Source organism: Pristiophorus japonicus, unplaced genomic scaffold, assembly GCF_044704955.1.
Source record: "Pristiophorus japonicus isolate sPriJap1 unplaced genomic scaffold, sPriJap1.hap1 HAP1_SCAFFOLD_1238, whole genome shotgun sequence".
In the NCBI taxonomy this organism is placed as follows: Eukaryota; Metazoa; Chordata; class Chondrichthyes; family Pristiophoridae; genus Pristiophorus; species Pristiophorus japonicus.
The window spans coordinates 7,501-23,382 of NW_027250902.1; the positions used below are offsets into that span (position 1 = coordinate 7,501).

At 55.8% G+C, this 15,882-nt stretch overlaps 1 protein-coding gene across 1 annotated transcript in view; it reads left to right on the forward strand.

Moving 5' to 3' along the window:
- The window catches only part of LOC139242164 (sugar transporter SWEET1-like), a 17,158-nt gene extending 3,825 nt beyond the window's left edge, over nucleotides 1-13,333 (forward strand). Inside the window, exons 2-5 of the mRNA XM_070870257.1 lie at nucleotides 1-101; nucleotides 6,762-6,923; nucleotides 8,043-8,162; nucleotides 12,949-13,333. The exon at nucleotides 1-101 is cut by the window's left edge and continues 23 nt beyond it. Coding sequence (XP_070726358.1) covers nucleotides 1-101; nucleotides 6,762-6,923; nucleotides 8,043-8,162; nucleotides 12,949-13,056 — 491 coding nt within the window. The 3' untranslated portion in view covers nucleotides 13,057-13,333. The remainder of the gene's footprint in view (nucleotides 102-6,761; nucleotides 6,924-8,042; nucleotides 8,163-12,948) is intronic.
- Nucleotides 13,334-15,882: the final 2,549 nt, after the last annotated feature.

The window sequence follows — 15,882 nt, forward strand, 5'->3', positions numbered from 1 at the left end:
GGCAGCTGAAGGGGGACTGGACACTGATCACCGTCAACTCCATCGGTGTCACCCTGCAGATCTGCTACATCCTGGCCTTCCTCTACTTTACCACCGAGAAGGTAGGCTCGCTATTGGCTGGTTCCTCAGGGGAGGGCCCCATGCCCCCCTGCCCCGGGAATTCGATCTCCCCCACAGAGTGACCTCCTGGAGGTGGGTCACATCCTGGGATCGTCCCCATTGCATGATGGGAGGTGGGTCAAATCCTGGGACTGTTTCCATTGGATGATGGGAGGTGAGTCAAATCCTGGGACTGTTTCCATTGGATGATGGGAGGTGAGTCAAACCCTGGGATTATTCCCATTGGATGATGGGAGGTGGGGCAAATCCTGGGATTATTCCCATTGGATGATGGGAGGTGGTGCAAATCCTGGGATTATTCCCATTGGATGATGGGAGGTGGTGCAAACCCTGGGATTATTCCCATTGCATGATGGGAGGTGAGTCAAATCCTGGGATTATTTCCATTGGATGATGGGAGGTGAGTCAAATCCTGGGATTATTCCCATTGGATGATGGGAGGTGGTGCAAACCCTGGGATTATTCCCATTGGATGATGGGAGGTGAGTCAAATCCTGGGATTATTCCCATTGGATGATGTGAGGTGGGGCAAATCCTGGGATTATTCCCATTGGATGATGGGAGGTGGATCTGGAACCTCTGATTTCCTGATCCTTGCTTGGAGACCATGGGAAAGAGAGGGACCAGACTGGAATCCCACAGGACGATGTTTTGAATATCCCCTCGGCCTGTCCACGTGTCCCCCTTTGGTGCCCACTGACAGCAGTCAAACATGGCCGCCATTGTGTCCGCAGCAACATCCCACAAACACAGCGACCCGAATGGCCAATTCTGATTTGGTTGATTGCAGGGAGGTATATGGGCCCTGTACAGCTGACAGAACTCCCTGATTTCCCCCCCCCCCCCCCAGGGCCCCTCCGACAGTACCGCACTCCCTCAGTACTGCCCCTCCGACAGTGCGGCGCTCCCTCAGTACCGCCCCTCCGACAGTGCGGCGCTCCCTCAGTACTGCCCCTCCGACAGCACAGTGCGGTGCTCCCTCAGTACCGCCCCTCCGACAGTGCGGCGCTCCCTCAGTACTGCCCCTCCGACAGCACAGTGCGGTGCTCCCTCAGTACTGCCCCTCCGACAGTGCGGCGCTCCCTCAGTACCGCCCCTCCGACAGTGCGGCGCTCCCTCAGTACCGCCCCTCCGACAGTGCGACACTCCCTCAGTACTGCCCCTCCGACAGCACAGTGCGGCGCTCCCTCAGTACCGCCCCCCCGACAGTGCGACACTCCCTCAGTACCGCCCCTCCGACAGTGTGGCACTCCCTCAGTACCGCCCCCCCGACAGTGCGGCGCTCCCTCAGTACCGCCCCTCCGACAGTGCGACACTCCCTCAGTACCGCCCCTCCGACAGTGTGGCACTCCCTCAGTACCGCCCCCCCGACAGTGCGGCGCTCCCTCAGTACCGCCCCTCCGACAGTGCGACACTCCCTCAGTACCGCCCCTCCGACAGTGTGGCACTCCCTCAGTACCGCCCCTCCGACAGTGCGGCACTCCCTCAGTACTGGCACTGGGAGCGTCGGCCTGGATTATGAGGCTGAAGTCTGTGGAGCGGGGACTCGACCCCATGACCTTGTGAGTCGGAGGTGAGAGCGAGAACGATCCATTGAGCCAGGGCCGACAACCTCCTCATTGGTTGCTTCCGAGCGGATTAAGTCTGATGGTTTGAGGGGTGTGGGGGGGGGGGACAAATTTAACCTCTTCCTGTGCCACTCTCGCCCGGGTGGGTCCTCTTGGGAGGTCACGGCATGCAGCCACGACCTCCCGACCCTGAGGCGAGATGGCGATTAGCTGGGCCAAATCCCGCCAATGGTGCTAACTGTTGTGTATCTGCAAAGCATGCACTCCCATGTTCCGCCACCAGGGAGCGCATCCCCTGAAGTCCCAAGGGATCCCAGCATCCCTTGGGAGCACTGTACATAAGCCGGCCCCTAAGGCCTGTTCCTCACCCTGGAGTGTCTTATTAAAGACCGAGGTCACTGTCACTTTAATCTCCCTGTGTGCAGCCTCTGTGTTAGGAACACAACAACTGGCGACGAGTATACGAATCCAACGCAAAGATGCAGCAAACTGGGCACCCTGGAGAAGTTCTCGGAGGGTGAGGACTGGGAAGCCTATGTCGAATGACGAGACCAGTACTTTGTAGCCAACAAGCTGGACGGAGAAGGAAGCACTGCAAAAAGGAGAGCGGTCCTCCTCACGGTCTGCGGGGCACCGACCTACAGCCTCATGAAGAATCTTCTGGCTCTGGTGAAACCCACAGATAAGTCGTATGAGGAGCTGTGTACACTGGTTCGGGAGCATCTTAACCCGAGGGAGAGCGTGCTGATGGCGAGGTATCGGTTCTACACGTGCCAGCGATCTGAAGGTCAGGAAGTGGCGAGCTATGTCGCCGAGCTAGGGCGACTTGCAGGACAATGTGAGTTTGATGGCGACCTGGAGCAAATGCTCAGAGACTTTTTTGTACTGGGCATTGGCCACAAGAACATCCTACGAAAACTTTTGACTGTAGAGACACCAACCCTCAGTAAGGCCATTGCGATAGCACAGGCGTTTATGTCCACCAGTGATAACACCAAACAAATCTCTCAGCACACAAGTGCTAGCAATGTTCATAAATTAACTGGAACTGTGTTTGTGAGCAGAAATGTACAGGGCAGAAACCACGAGTCTGCAACTGCCAGCAGGCCTCAGGTGACCCGGATGACTGAGAGTCCCCAACAAAGGATGAATGCAAGGCAATTCACACCTTGTTGGCGTTGTGGAGGCTTCCATTCAGCCTATTCATGCCGCTTCAAAGGGCATGTTTGCAAGAGCTGTGGAACAATGGGGCACCTCCAACGAGCTTGCAAACGAGCTGCAAGCTCTGCAAAACCTGCTAACCACCACGTGGCAGAGGAAGATCGGTCCATGGTGGTTCAAAGCAATTTCGAGCCTCAGAGAGAGGAGGTAGATGCTGAAGTACACGGGGTGCACACATTTTCGATGAAATGTCCACCTATAATTCTAAACGTAAAATTGAATGGCTTACCCGTAGCCAAGGAACTGGACACTGGCGCTAGCCAATCCACCATGAGTAAAAAGATGTTTGAGAGACTGTTGTGCAACAAGGCACTCAGACCAGCCCTGAGCCCCATCCACATGAAACTGAGAACGTACACCAAAGAGCTCATCACTGTCCTGGGCAGCGCCATGGTCAAGGTCACCTACGAGGGCATGGTGCATGAACTGCCACTCTGGATTGTCCCGGGCGATGGCCCCACACTGCTTGGAAGGAGCTGGCTGGGCAAAATCCGCTGGAACTGGGATGACATCCGAGCGCTATCACATGTCGATGAGGCCTCATGTACCCAGGTTCTTAACAAATTTCCTTCCCTTTTTGAGCCAGGCATTGGAAACTTTTCCGGGGTGAAGGTGCGGATTCACTTGGTCCCAGAGGCACGACCCATTCACCACAAGGCGCGAGCGGTACCTCACATGATGAGGGAGAGAGTGGAAATCGAGCTGGACAGGCTGCAACGCGAGGGCATCATCTCCCCAGTGGAATTCAGCGAGTGGGCCAGTCTGTTTGTTCCAGTACTCAAAAGTGATGGCACGGTCAGGATTTGCAGCGATTATAAAGTAACTATTAATCGTTTCTCGCTACAGGACCAATACCCGCTACCTAAGGCAGACGACCTATTTGCGACGCTGGCAAGAGGTAAGACGTTCACCAAGCTCGACCTGACTTCAGCCTACATGACGCAGGAGCTGGAGGAGTCTTCGAAGGGCCTCACCTGCATCAACACGCACAAGGGACTGTTCATCTACAACAGATGCCCGTTTGGAATTCGGTCGGCTGCAGCGATCTTCCAGAGAAACATGGAGAGCCGACTCAAGTCGGTACCATGCACAGTGGGCTTTCAGGACAACATATTGGTCACGGGTCGGGACACGGCCGAGCACCTACAAAACCTGGAGGAGGTCCTCCAGCAACTGGATCGTGAAGGGCTGTGGCTGAAGAGGTCGAAATGCGTCTTCATGGCAACAAAAGTGGAGTTTTTGGGGAGAAAGATCGCGGCGGACGGCATTCGGCCCACAGACGCCAAGACAGAGGCTATCAGGAACGTGCCCAGGCCACAGAACGTCACGGAGCTGCGGTCGTTCCTGGGACTCCTCAACTATTTTGGTAACTTCCTACCGGGGTTAAGCACCCTCTTAGAGCCCCTACATGTGTTATTGCGTAAAGGTGAGAACTGGGTATGGGAAAAAAAAACAAGTAATTGCTTTTGAGAAAGCCAGAAACATTTTATGCTCCAACAAGCTGCTTGTATTGTATAACCCGTGTAAAAGACTTGTGCTAGCATGTGACGCGTCATCGTACGGAGTCGGGTGTGTATTACAACAAGCTAACGCGTGGGGAAGTTGCAACCTGTCGCCTATGCCTCCAGGAGCTTGTCTTAGGCCGAGAGGGCCTACAGCATGATTGAGAAAGAGGCATTAGCGTGTGTGTTCGGGGTAAAGAAAATGCATCAGTACCTGTTTGGCCTCAAATTTGAACTGGAAACCGATCACAAGCCCCTCATATCCCTGTTCGCTGAAAACAAGGGGATAAATACTAATACCTCAGCCCACATACAAAGGTGGGCACTCGCGCTATCAGCGTATAACTATACCATCCGCCACAGGCCAGGCACCGAGAACTGTGCGGATGCTCTCAGTCGGCTACCATTGCCCACCACGGGGGTGGAAATGGCGCAGCCTGCAAACTTGTTGATGGTGGCGCAGCCCGCAGACTTGTTGATGGTCATGGAAGCGTTTGAAAATGATAAATCACCTGTCACGGCCCGCCAGATTAGGACTTGGACCAGCCAAGACCCTCTGCTGTCCCTAGTAAAAAACTGTGTACTGCATGGGAGCTGGGCCAGCATCCCCGTTGAAATGCAAGAGCTAATCAAGCCGTTCCAGTGGTGAAAGGACGAGCTGTCCATTCAGGCAGACTGCCTGTTGTGGGGTAACCGCGTAGTGCTACCCAAAAAGGGCAGGGAGACGTTCATCTCGGATCTCCACAGCACACACCCGGGTATAGTAATGATGAAAGCGATAGCCAGATCCCACGTGTGGTGGCCCAGTATCGACTCTGACTTAGAGTCCTGTGTACGGCAATGCAGCGTGTGTGCTCAGTTGAGCAACGCGCCCAGAGAGACACCACTAAGTTTGTGGTCCTGGCCCTCCAGACCATGGTCGAGGATCCATGTCGACTATGCGGGCCCGTTTCTCGGTAAAATGTTCCTGGTGGTGGTGGATGCTTTTTCAGAATGGATTGAATGTGAAATAATGTCGGGAAGCACCGCCACCGCCACCATTGAAAGCCTGAGGGCCATGTTTGCCACCCACGGCCTGCCTGATATACTGGTCAGTGACAACGGGCCATGTTTCACCAGTGCCGAATTTAAAGAATTCATGACCCGCAATGGGATCAAACATGTCACCTCGGCCCTGTTTAAACCAGCCTCCAATGGGCAGGCAGAGCGGGCAGTACAAACCATCAAACAGAGCCTTAAACAAGTCACAGAAGGCTCACTCCAAACCCGCCTGTCCCGAATACTGCTCAGCTACCGCACGAGACCCCACTCGCTCACAGGGGTGCCCCCGGCTGAGCTACTCATGAAAAGGACTTAAAACCAGACTCTCGCTGGTTCACCCCAACCTGCATGATCAGGTAGAGAGCAGGCGGCAGCAACAAAATGTAAATGATGGTCGCGCCACTGTGTCACGGGAAATTGATCTGAATGACCCTGTGTATGTGCTAAACTATGGACATGGTCCCAAGTGGATCGCGGGCACAGTGATAGCTAAAGAAGGGAGTCGGGTGTTTGTCGTCAAACTGGACAATGGACAAATTTGCAGAAAGCACCTGGACCAAACGAGGCTGCGGTTCACAGACTGCCCTGAACAACCCACAGCACACACCACCTTTCTCGAGCCCACAACACACACCCAAAGGATCAACGACACCACCCCGGACCAGGAAATCGAACCCATCACGCCCAACAGCCCAGCAAGGCCAGGCTCACCCAGCAGCCCTGCAGGACCAACAACACGCCAGCCCAGCGAGGGCACAGCCAACACACCAGAACAGACATTTGTACCGAGGCGGTCCACCAGGGAAAGAAAGGCTCCCGACTGCCTCACCTTGTAAATAGTTTTCACTTTGACTTTGGGGGGGGGGGAGTGATGTTGTGTATCTGTAAAGCATGCACTCCCATGTTCCGCCACCAGGGAGCTCATCCCCTGAAGTCCCAAGGAATCCCAGCATCCCTTGGGAGCACTGTATATAAGCCGGCCCCTAAGGCCTGTTCCTCACTCTGGAGTGTCTTAATAAAGACTGAGGTCACTGTTACTTTAACCTCCCTGTGTGCAGCCTCTGCGTTAGGAACACCATAGTAACGAGCCGGAGTGACCACGAGTCCCATCTCGGTCAACATCCGCGGGGTGGAGTGGGGCCAAAGGTCATGGGTGAACGGTCAGGGTCATCAGGAGGTCAAAGGGCAAGTGTCAAGCGATCCATTGATTTCTTCCCGGGGGGCACTGAGGCCAAATCCAGCGGCCCATTGCCGAACGGTGTTGCCTCGAAGGATTTTAATCCCTCTCTCTCTCTCTCTCTCTCCGCAGTTCTCGTCGGTGGCCAAGGTGGCCTTTACGGCAGGAGCCCTGGGGACCCTCTGCCTGTATTTCGGGATGGTGGTCCCCGATCCGGAGCGACGGCTCAACCAGCTCGGCCTACTGTGCAGTGGCTTTACCATCAGCATGTACCTCTCGCCCCTGGCAGACCTGGTAACCGGCGCTTGGCAACCGGCTTCTCACCCGGCCACCCCCCCGGCAACCGGCTCCTCCCCCCCCCCCCCGGTAACCGGCTCCTCCCCCCCCCGGCAACCGGCTCCTCACCCCCCCGGCAACCGGCTCTCTCTCCCCGGCAACCGGCTCCTCACCGCACCCCCCCTCGGCAACCGGCTCCTCCCCCCCCCGGCAACCGGCTCCTTACCCCCCACGGCAACCGGCTCCTCACCCCCCCCCCCGGCAACCGGCTCCTCCCCCCCCCCTGGCAACCGGCTCCTCCCCCCCCCGGCAACCGGCTCCTCCCCCCCCCCGGCAACCAGCTCCTCCCCCCCCGGCAACCGGCTCCTTACCCCCCACGGCAACCGGCTCCTCACCCCCCCGGCAACCGGCTCTCTCTCCCCGGCAACCGGCTCCTCACCGCACCCCCCCTCGGCAACCGGCTCCTCCCCCCCCGGCAACCGGCTCCTTACCCCCCACGGCAACCGGCTCCTCACCCCCCCCCCCCCCCGGCAACCGGCTCCTCCCCCCCCCCGGCAACCGGCTCCTCCCCCCCCCGGCAACCGGCTCCTCCCCCCCCCCCGGCAACCGGCTCCTCCCCCCCCCGGCAACCGGCTCCTTACCCCCCACGGCAACCGGCTCCTCACCCCCCCGGCAACCGGCTCCTCACCCCCCCGGCAACCGGCTCCTCCCCCCCCACCCCCCTGGCAACCAGCTCTCGCTCCCCCGGCAACCGGCTCCTCCCCCCCCCTGGCAACCGGCTCCTCCCCCCCCCGGAAACCGGCTCCCTCCTGCCCCCCCCCCCGGCAACCGGCTCCCCCCCCCGGTAACCGGCTCCTCACCCCCCTGGCAACCGGCTCTCGCTCCCCGGCAACCGGCTCCTCACCGCACCCCCCCCTCGGCAACCGGCTCCTTCCCCCCCCGGCAACCGGCTCCTCTTCCCCCCCCCCCCCGGCAACCAGCTCCTTCCCCCCGGCAACCGCCTCCTCACCCACCCCCCCCCCCCCCCTCGGCAACCGGCTCCTCACCCCCCCGGCGACCTCCCCCCGAAGTGCGGGGGGCCGGGAGTGTCTGGGGCACTCACTGCGACGTCCAACACACTTGTCGTTTTCTTTTTAGGCCAAAATAATCCGAACCCGATCGACAAAATGTCTCTCGTTCTCGCTGACGGTGGCAACCATCCTCACCTCTGCCTCCTGGACCCTGTACGGCCTCCAGCTCTCTGACTACTACATCGTGGTAATTACCAGAACCGTCCGATCGGGACCGAGGGAGCGCTGCACTGTGGGAGGGGCAGTACTGAGGGAGCGCCGCACTGTGGGAGGGGCAGTACTGAGGGAGCGCCGTACTGTGGGAGGGGCAGTACTGAGGGAGCGCCGCACTGTGGGAGGGGCAGTACTGAGGGAGCGCCGTACTGTGGGAGGGGCAGTACTGAGGGAGCGCCGTACTGTGGGAGGGGCAGTACTGAGGGAGCGCCGCACTGTGGGAGGGGCAGTACTGAGGGAGCGCCGCACTGTGGGAGGGGCAGTACTGAGGGAGCGCCGTACTGTCGGAGGGGCAGTACTGAGGGAGCACCGCACTGTCGGAGGGGCAGTACTGAGGGAGCGCCGCACTGTCGGAGGGGCAGTACTGAGGGAGCGCCGCACTGTCGGAGGGGCAGTACTGAGGGAGCGCCGCACTGTGGGAGGGGCAGTACTGAGGGAGTGCCGCACTGTCGGAGGGGCAGTACTGAGGGAGCGCCGCACTGTCGGAGGGGCAGTACTGAGGGAGCGCCGCACTGTCGGAGGGGCAGTACTGAGGGAGCGCCGCACTGTCGGAGGGGCAGTACTGAGGGAGCGCCGCACTGTCGGAGGGGCAGTACTGAGGGAGCGCCGCACTGTCGGAGGGGCAGTACTGAGGGAGCGCCGCACTGTCGGAGGGGCAGTACTGAGGGAGCGCCGCACTGTCGGAGGGGCAGTACTGAGGGAGCGCCGCACTGTCGGAGGGGCAGTACTGAGGGAGCGCCGCACTGTCGGAGGGGCAGTACTGAGGGAGCGCCGCACTGTCGGAGGGGCAGTACTGAGGGAGCGCCGCACTGTCTCTCCCTCAATTCTAAAGGGTCAAAGTGTAATAAAAAGGCAAGCCTGAAAGCTCAGTGCCTCAATGCGAGGAGTATTCGGAACCCAGGAGAGGGCTCTGAGCTAGTTAGAGTGGGTGAGAGCGCAGATGAACAGGACCCCAAGAAAGATGCAAAAGGCAGGAGGCAACAGAGCAGAGTAGCACTGGGGTAAGTGTAAACCACAAGGTGATAGGAAGGGACAATATGTATGAATATAAAGGGGCTGCAGGAGGGGTCAAAACTAAAAATCATGGTTTAAAAACTAGTATTAAAACACTCTACCTAAACGCACGCAGCATTCGAAATAAAGTAAATGAGTTGACGGCACAAATCATTACAAATGGGTATGATTTGGTGGCCATTACAGAAACGTGGTTGCAGGGTGGCCAAGACTGGGAATTAAACATACAGGGGTATCTGACAATTCGGAAAGATAGACAAGAAGGGAAAGGAGGTGGGGTAGCTCTGTTAATAAAGGATGATATCAGGGCAGTTGTGAGAGACGATATTGGCTCTAATGTTGAATCATTGTGGGTGGAGATTAGAGATAGTAAGGGGAAAAAGTCACTGGTGGGCGTAGTTTATAAGCCCCCAAATAACTTCACGGTGGGGCGGGCAATAATCAAGGGAATAATGGAGGCATGTGAAAAAGGAACGGCAGTAGTCATGGGGGATTTTAACCTACATATCGATTGGTCAAATCAAATCGCACGGGGTAGCCTGGAGGAGGAATTCATAGAATGCATATGGGATTGTTTCTTAGAACAGTATGTAACAGAATCTACAAGGGAGCAAGCTATCTTAGATCTGGTCCTGTGTAATGAGACAGGAAAAATAAACGTTCTCCTAGTAAAAGATCCTCTCGGAATGAGTGATCACAGTATGGTTGAATTTGTAATACAGATTGAGGGTGAGGATGTAGTGTCTCAAACGAGCGTACTATGCTTAAACAAAGGGGACTACAGTGGGATGAGGGCAGAGTTAGCTAAAGTAGACTGGAAACACAGACTAAACGGTGGCACAATTGAGGAACAGTGGAGGACTTTTAAGGAGCTCTTTCATAGTGCTCAACAAAAATATATTCCAGTGAAAAAGAAGGGCGGTAAGAGAAGGAATAACCAGCCGTGGATAACCAAGGAAATAAAGGAGAGTATCAAATTATAAACCAATGCGTATAAGGTGGCCAAGGTTAGTGGAAACTAGAAGATTGGGAAAATTTTAAACAACAGCAAAGAATGACTAAAAAAGCAATAAAGAAAGGAAAGATAGATTACGAAAGTAAACTTGCGCAAAACATAAAAACAGATAGTAAAAGCTTTTACCAACATATAAAACGGAAAAGAGTGACTAAAGTAAATGTTGGTCCCTTAGAAGATGAGAAGGGGGATTTAATAATGGGAAATGTGGAAATGGCTGAGACCTTAAAAAATTTATTTTGCTTCGGTCTTCACAGTGGAAGACACAAAAACCATGCCAGAAATTGCTGGTCACGGAATGTGGGAAGGGAGGACCTTGAGATAATCACGATCACTAGGGGGGTAGTGCTGGACAGGCTAATGGGACTCAAGGTGGACAAGTCCCCTGGTCCTGATGAAATGCATCCCAGGGTATTAAAAGAGATGGCGGAAGTTATAGCAGATGCATTCGTTATAAACTACCAAAATTCTCTGGACTCTGGGGAGGTACCAGCGGATTGGAGAGCAGCTAATGTAACGCCTCTGTTTAAAAAAGGGGGAAGGCCAAAGGCAGGTAACTATAGGCCGGTTAGTTTAACATCTGTAGTGGGGAAAATGCTTGAAGCTATCATTAAGGAAGAAATAGCGGGACATCTGGATAGGAATAGTGCAATCAAGCAGACGCAACATGGATTCACGAAGAGGAAATCATGTTTAACTAATTTACTGGAATTCTTTGAGGATATAACGAGCATGGTGGATAGAGGTGTACCGATGGATGTGGTGTATTTAGATTTCCAAAAGGCATTCGATAAGGTGCCACACAAAAAGTTACTGCAGAAGATAAAGGTACGCGGAGTCAGAGAAAATGTATTAGCATGGATCGAGAATTGGCTGGCGAACAGAAAGCAGAGAGTCGGGATAAATGGATCCTTTTCGGGTTGGAAATCGGTAGTTAGTGGTGTGCCACAGGGATCGGTGCTGGGACCACAACTGTTTACAATATACATAGATGACCTGGAAGAGGGGACAGAGTGTAGTGTAACAAAATTTGCAGCTAACACAAAGATTAGTGGGAAAGCGAGTTATGTAGAGGACACAGAGAGGCTGCAAAGAGATTTAGATAGGTTAAGCGAATGGGCTAAGGTTTGGCAGATGGAATACAATGTCGGAAAATGTGAGGTCATCCACCTTGGAAATAAAAAACAGTAAAAGGGAATATTATTTGAATGGGGAGAAATTACAACATGCTGTGGTGCAGAGGGACCGGGGGATCCTTGTGCATGAATCCCAAAAAGTTAGTTTGCAGGTGCAGCAGGTAATCAGGAAGGCGAATGGAATGTTAGCCTTCATTGCGAGAGGGATGGAGTACAAAAGCAGGGAGGTCCTGCTGCAACTGTATAGGGTATTGGTGAGGCCGCACCTGGAGTACTGCGTGCAGTTTTGGTCACCTTACTTAAGGAAGGATATACTAGCTTTGGAGGGGGTACAGAGACGATTCACTAGGCTGATTCCGGAGATGAGGGGGTTACCTTATGATGATAGATTGAGTAGACTGGGTCTTTACTCGTTGGAGTTCAGAAGGATGAGGGGTGATCTTATAGAAACATTTAAAATAATGAAAGGGATAGACAAGATAGAGGCAGAGAGGTTGTTTCCACTGGTCGGGGAGACTAGAACTAGGGGTCACAGCCTCAAAATACGGGGGGCCAATTTAAAACCGAGTCGAGAAGGAATTTCTTCTCCCAGAGGGTTGTGAATCTGTGGAATTCTCTGCCCAAGGAAGCAGTTGAGGCTAGCTCATTGAATGTATTCAAATCACAGATAGATAGATTTTTAAGCAATAAGGGAATTAAGGGTTACGGGGAGAGGGCGGGTAAGTGGAGCTGAGTCCACGGCCAGATCAGCCATGATCTTGTTGAATGGCGGAGCAGGCTCGAGGGGCTAGATGGCCTACTCCTGTTCCTAATTCTTATGTTCTTATGTTTATGTTCTGTCGGAGGGGCAGTACTGAGGGAGTGCCGCACTGTCGGAGGGGCGGTACTGAGGGAGCCCCGTACTGTCGGAGGGGCAGTACTGAGGGAGCGCCGCACTGTTGGAGGGGCAGTACTGAGGGAGCGCCGTACTGTCGGAGGGGCAGTACTGAGGGAGTGCCGCACTGTCGGAGGGGCGGTACTGAGGGAGTGCTGCACTGTCGGAGGGGCAGTACTGAGGGAGCGCTGCACTGTCGGAGGGGCAGTACTGAGGGAGTGCTGCACTGTCGGAGGGGCGGTACTGAGGGAGCGCCGCACTGTCGGAGGGGCAGTACTGAGGGAGTGCTGCACTGTCGGAGGGGCGGTACGGAGGGAGTGCCGCACTGTCGGAGGGGCGGTACTGAGGGAGTGCCGCACTGTCGGAGGGGCAGTACTGAGGGAGCGCCGTACTGTCGGAGGGGCAGTACTGAGGGAGTGCTGCACTGTCGGGGGGGCGGTACTGAGGGAGTGCTGCACTGTCGGGGGGGCGGTACTGAGGGAGCGCCGCACTGTCGGAGGGGCAGTACTGAGGGAGTGCCGCACTGTCGGAGGGGCAGTACTGAGGAAGAATGAAATATGAGTGCAGGAAGTGTGAGGCCCTTGGGGATAAGTGACAGGAGCGGTATTTATTACCACTGCCCAGGAGGCCTTTGGCTTGACATTACCCGAACCGTACAATTGATGGGTCCTGTTTTTTTCTCTGTCCCCCCCCAACCCCGCCCTCCAATCCCCGCCTCCAGGTCCCCAACGTTCCAGGGATCGTGACCAGCCTGATCCGCTTCTGGTTGTTCTGGAGTTTCGCGCCCTCGTCTCAGGACAAGTACTCATATCGACCGCTCCAGGCCTGAGGCCTAGTTCGCTCGGCCGCCATTTTGCTTCGAACCTCGGTGGAGGAGACCTTCAGTCGGATGTTGCCTTTAGTCCTCGCCCGCCCACGGGGCCACAGACACGTTTATCTAACCCTCCGCCCGTCCATCCTTCCGTCCCAACCTTCCGGAAAATTCCAGTCTGCGGTTCGGAAGACAGATCCGTCCGGATATCGAAACTGTTGCCAAAAATTGTGACGTTCTTTATCTGTTTCCCAAACGTTATTTCTGTTTCAGAATTATATCCTTTTGGCTCTAAGACGCTGACTCTCACTGGGGTACGATCCCACAGACACTGATTATCACTGGGGTACGGTCCCACACACACTGACTCTCACTGGGGTACAGTCCCACACACACTGACTCTCACTGGGGTACGGGTCCCACACACACTGACTCTCACTGGGGTACAGGTCCCACACACACTGACTCTCACTGGGGTACGGGTCCCACACACACTGACTCTCACTGGGGTACAGTCTCACACACACTGACTCTCACTGGGGTACGGGTCCCACACACACTGACTCTCACTGGGGTACAGGTCCCACACACACTGACTCTCACTGGGGTACGGGTCCCACACACACTGACTCTCACTGGGGTACGGGTCCCACACACACTGACTCTCACTGGGGTACAGTCCCACACACACTGACTCTCACTGGGGTACAGTCTCACACACACTGACTCTCACTGGGGTACAGTCCCACACACACTGACTCTCACTGGGGTACAGTCCCACGCACACTGACTCTCACTGGGGTACAGTCCCACACACACTGACTCTCACTGGGGTACAGTCCCACACACACTGACTCTCACTGGGGTACAGTCCCACGCACACTGACTCTCACTGGGGTACAGTCCCACACACACTGACTCTCACTGGGGTACAGTCCCACACACACTGACTCTCACTGGGGTACAGTCTCACACACACTGACTCTCACTGGGGTACGGGTCCCACACACACTGATTCTCACTGGGGTATGGGTCCCACACGCACTGACTCTCACTGGGGTACAGTCCCACACGCACTGACTCTCACTGGGGTACAGTCCCACACACACTGACTCTCACTGGGGTACAGGTCCCACACACACTGACTCTCACTGGGGTACGGGTCCCACACACACTGACTCTCACTGGGGTACGGGTCCCACACACACTGACTCTCACTGGGGTACGGTCCCACACACACTGACTCTCACTGGGGTACGGGTCCCACACACACTGACTCTCACTGGGGTACGGGTCTCACACACACTGACTCTCACTGGGGTACAGTCCCACACACACTGACTCTCACTGGGGTACAGTCCCACACACACTGCCTCTCACTGGGGTACAGTCCCACACACACTGACTCTCACTGGGGTACAGTCCCACACACACTGACTCTCACTGGGGTACAGTCCCACACATACTGACTCTCACTGGGGTACGGTCCCACACACACTGACTCTCACTGGGGTACAGTCCCACACACACTGACACTCACTGGGGTACGGGTCCCACACACACTGACTCTCACTGGGGTACGGGTCTCACACACACTGACTCTCACTGGGGTACAGTCCCACACACACTGACTCTCACTGGGGTACAGTCCCACACACACTGACTCTCACTGGGGTACGGTCCCACACACACTGACTCTCACTGGGGTACAGTCCCACACACACTGACCCTCACTTGGGTACAGTTCCACACACACTGACTCTCACTGGGGTACAGTTCCACACACTGACTCTCACTGGGGTACGGTCCCACACACACTGACTCTCACTGGGGTACAGTCCCACACACACTGACCCTCACTTGGGTACAGTTCCACACACACTGACTCTCACTGGGGTACAGTTCCACACACTGACTCTCACTGGGGTACAGTTCCACACACTGACTCTCACTGGGGTACAGTCTCACACACACTGACCCTCACTTGGGTACAGTTCCACACACACTGACTCTCACTGGGGTACAGTCCCACACACACTGACTCTCACTGGGGTACGGTCCCACACACACTGACTCTCACTGGGGTACAGTCCCACACACACTGACTCTCACTGGGGTACAGTCCCACACACACTGACTCTCACTGGGGTACAGTCCCACACACACTGACTCTCACTGGGGTACGGGTCCCCCACACACCGACTCTCACTGGGGTACGGTCCCACACACACTGACTCTCACTGGGGTACGGTCCCACACACACTGACTCTCACTGGGGTACAGTCCCACACACACTGACTCTCACTGGGGTACAGTCCCACACACACTGACTCTCACTGGGGTACGGGTCCCACACACACTGACTCTCACTGGGGTACGGGTCCCACACACACTGACTCTCTCTGGGGTACGGTCCCACACACACTGACTCTCACTGGGGTACAGTCCCACACACACTGACTCTCACTGGGGTACGGGTCCCACACACACTGACTCTCACTGGGGTACGGGTCCCACACACACTGACCCTCACTTGGGTACAGGTCCCACACACACTGACTCTCACTGGGGTACAGTTCCACACACACTGACTCTCACTGGGGTACAGTCTCACACACACTGACACTCACTGGGGTACAGTCCCACACACACTGACTCTCACTGGGGTACGGGTCCCACACACACTGACTCTCACTGGGCTATGGGTCCCACACACACTGACTCTCACTGGGGTACGGGTCCCACACACACTGAGTCTCACTGGGGTACAGTCCCACACACACTGACTTTCACTGGGGTACGGGTCCCACACACACTGACTCTCACTGGTGAAGTTTTAATGGT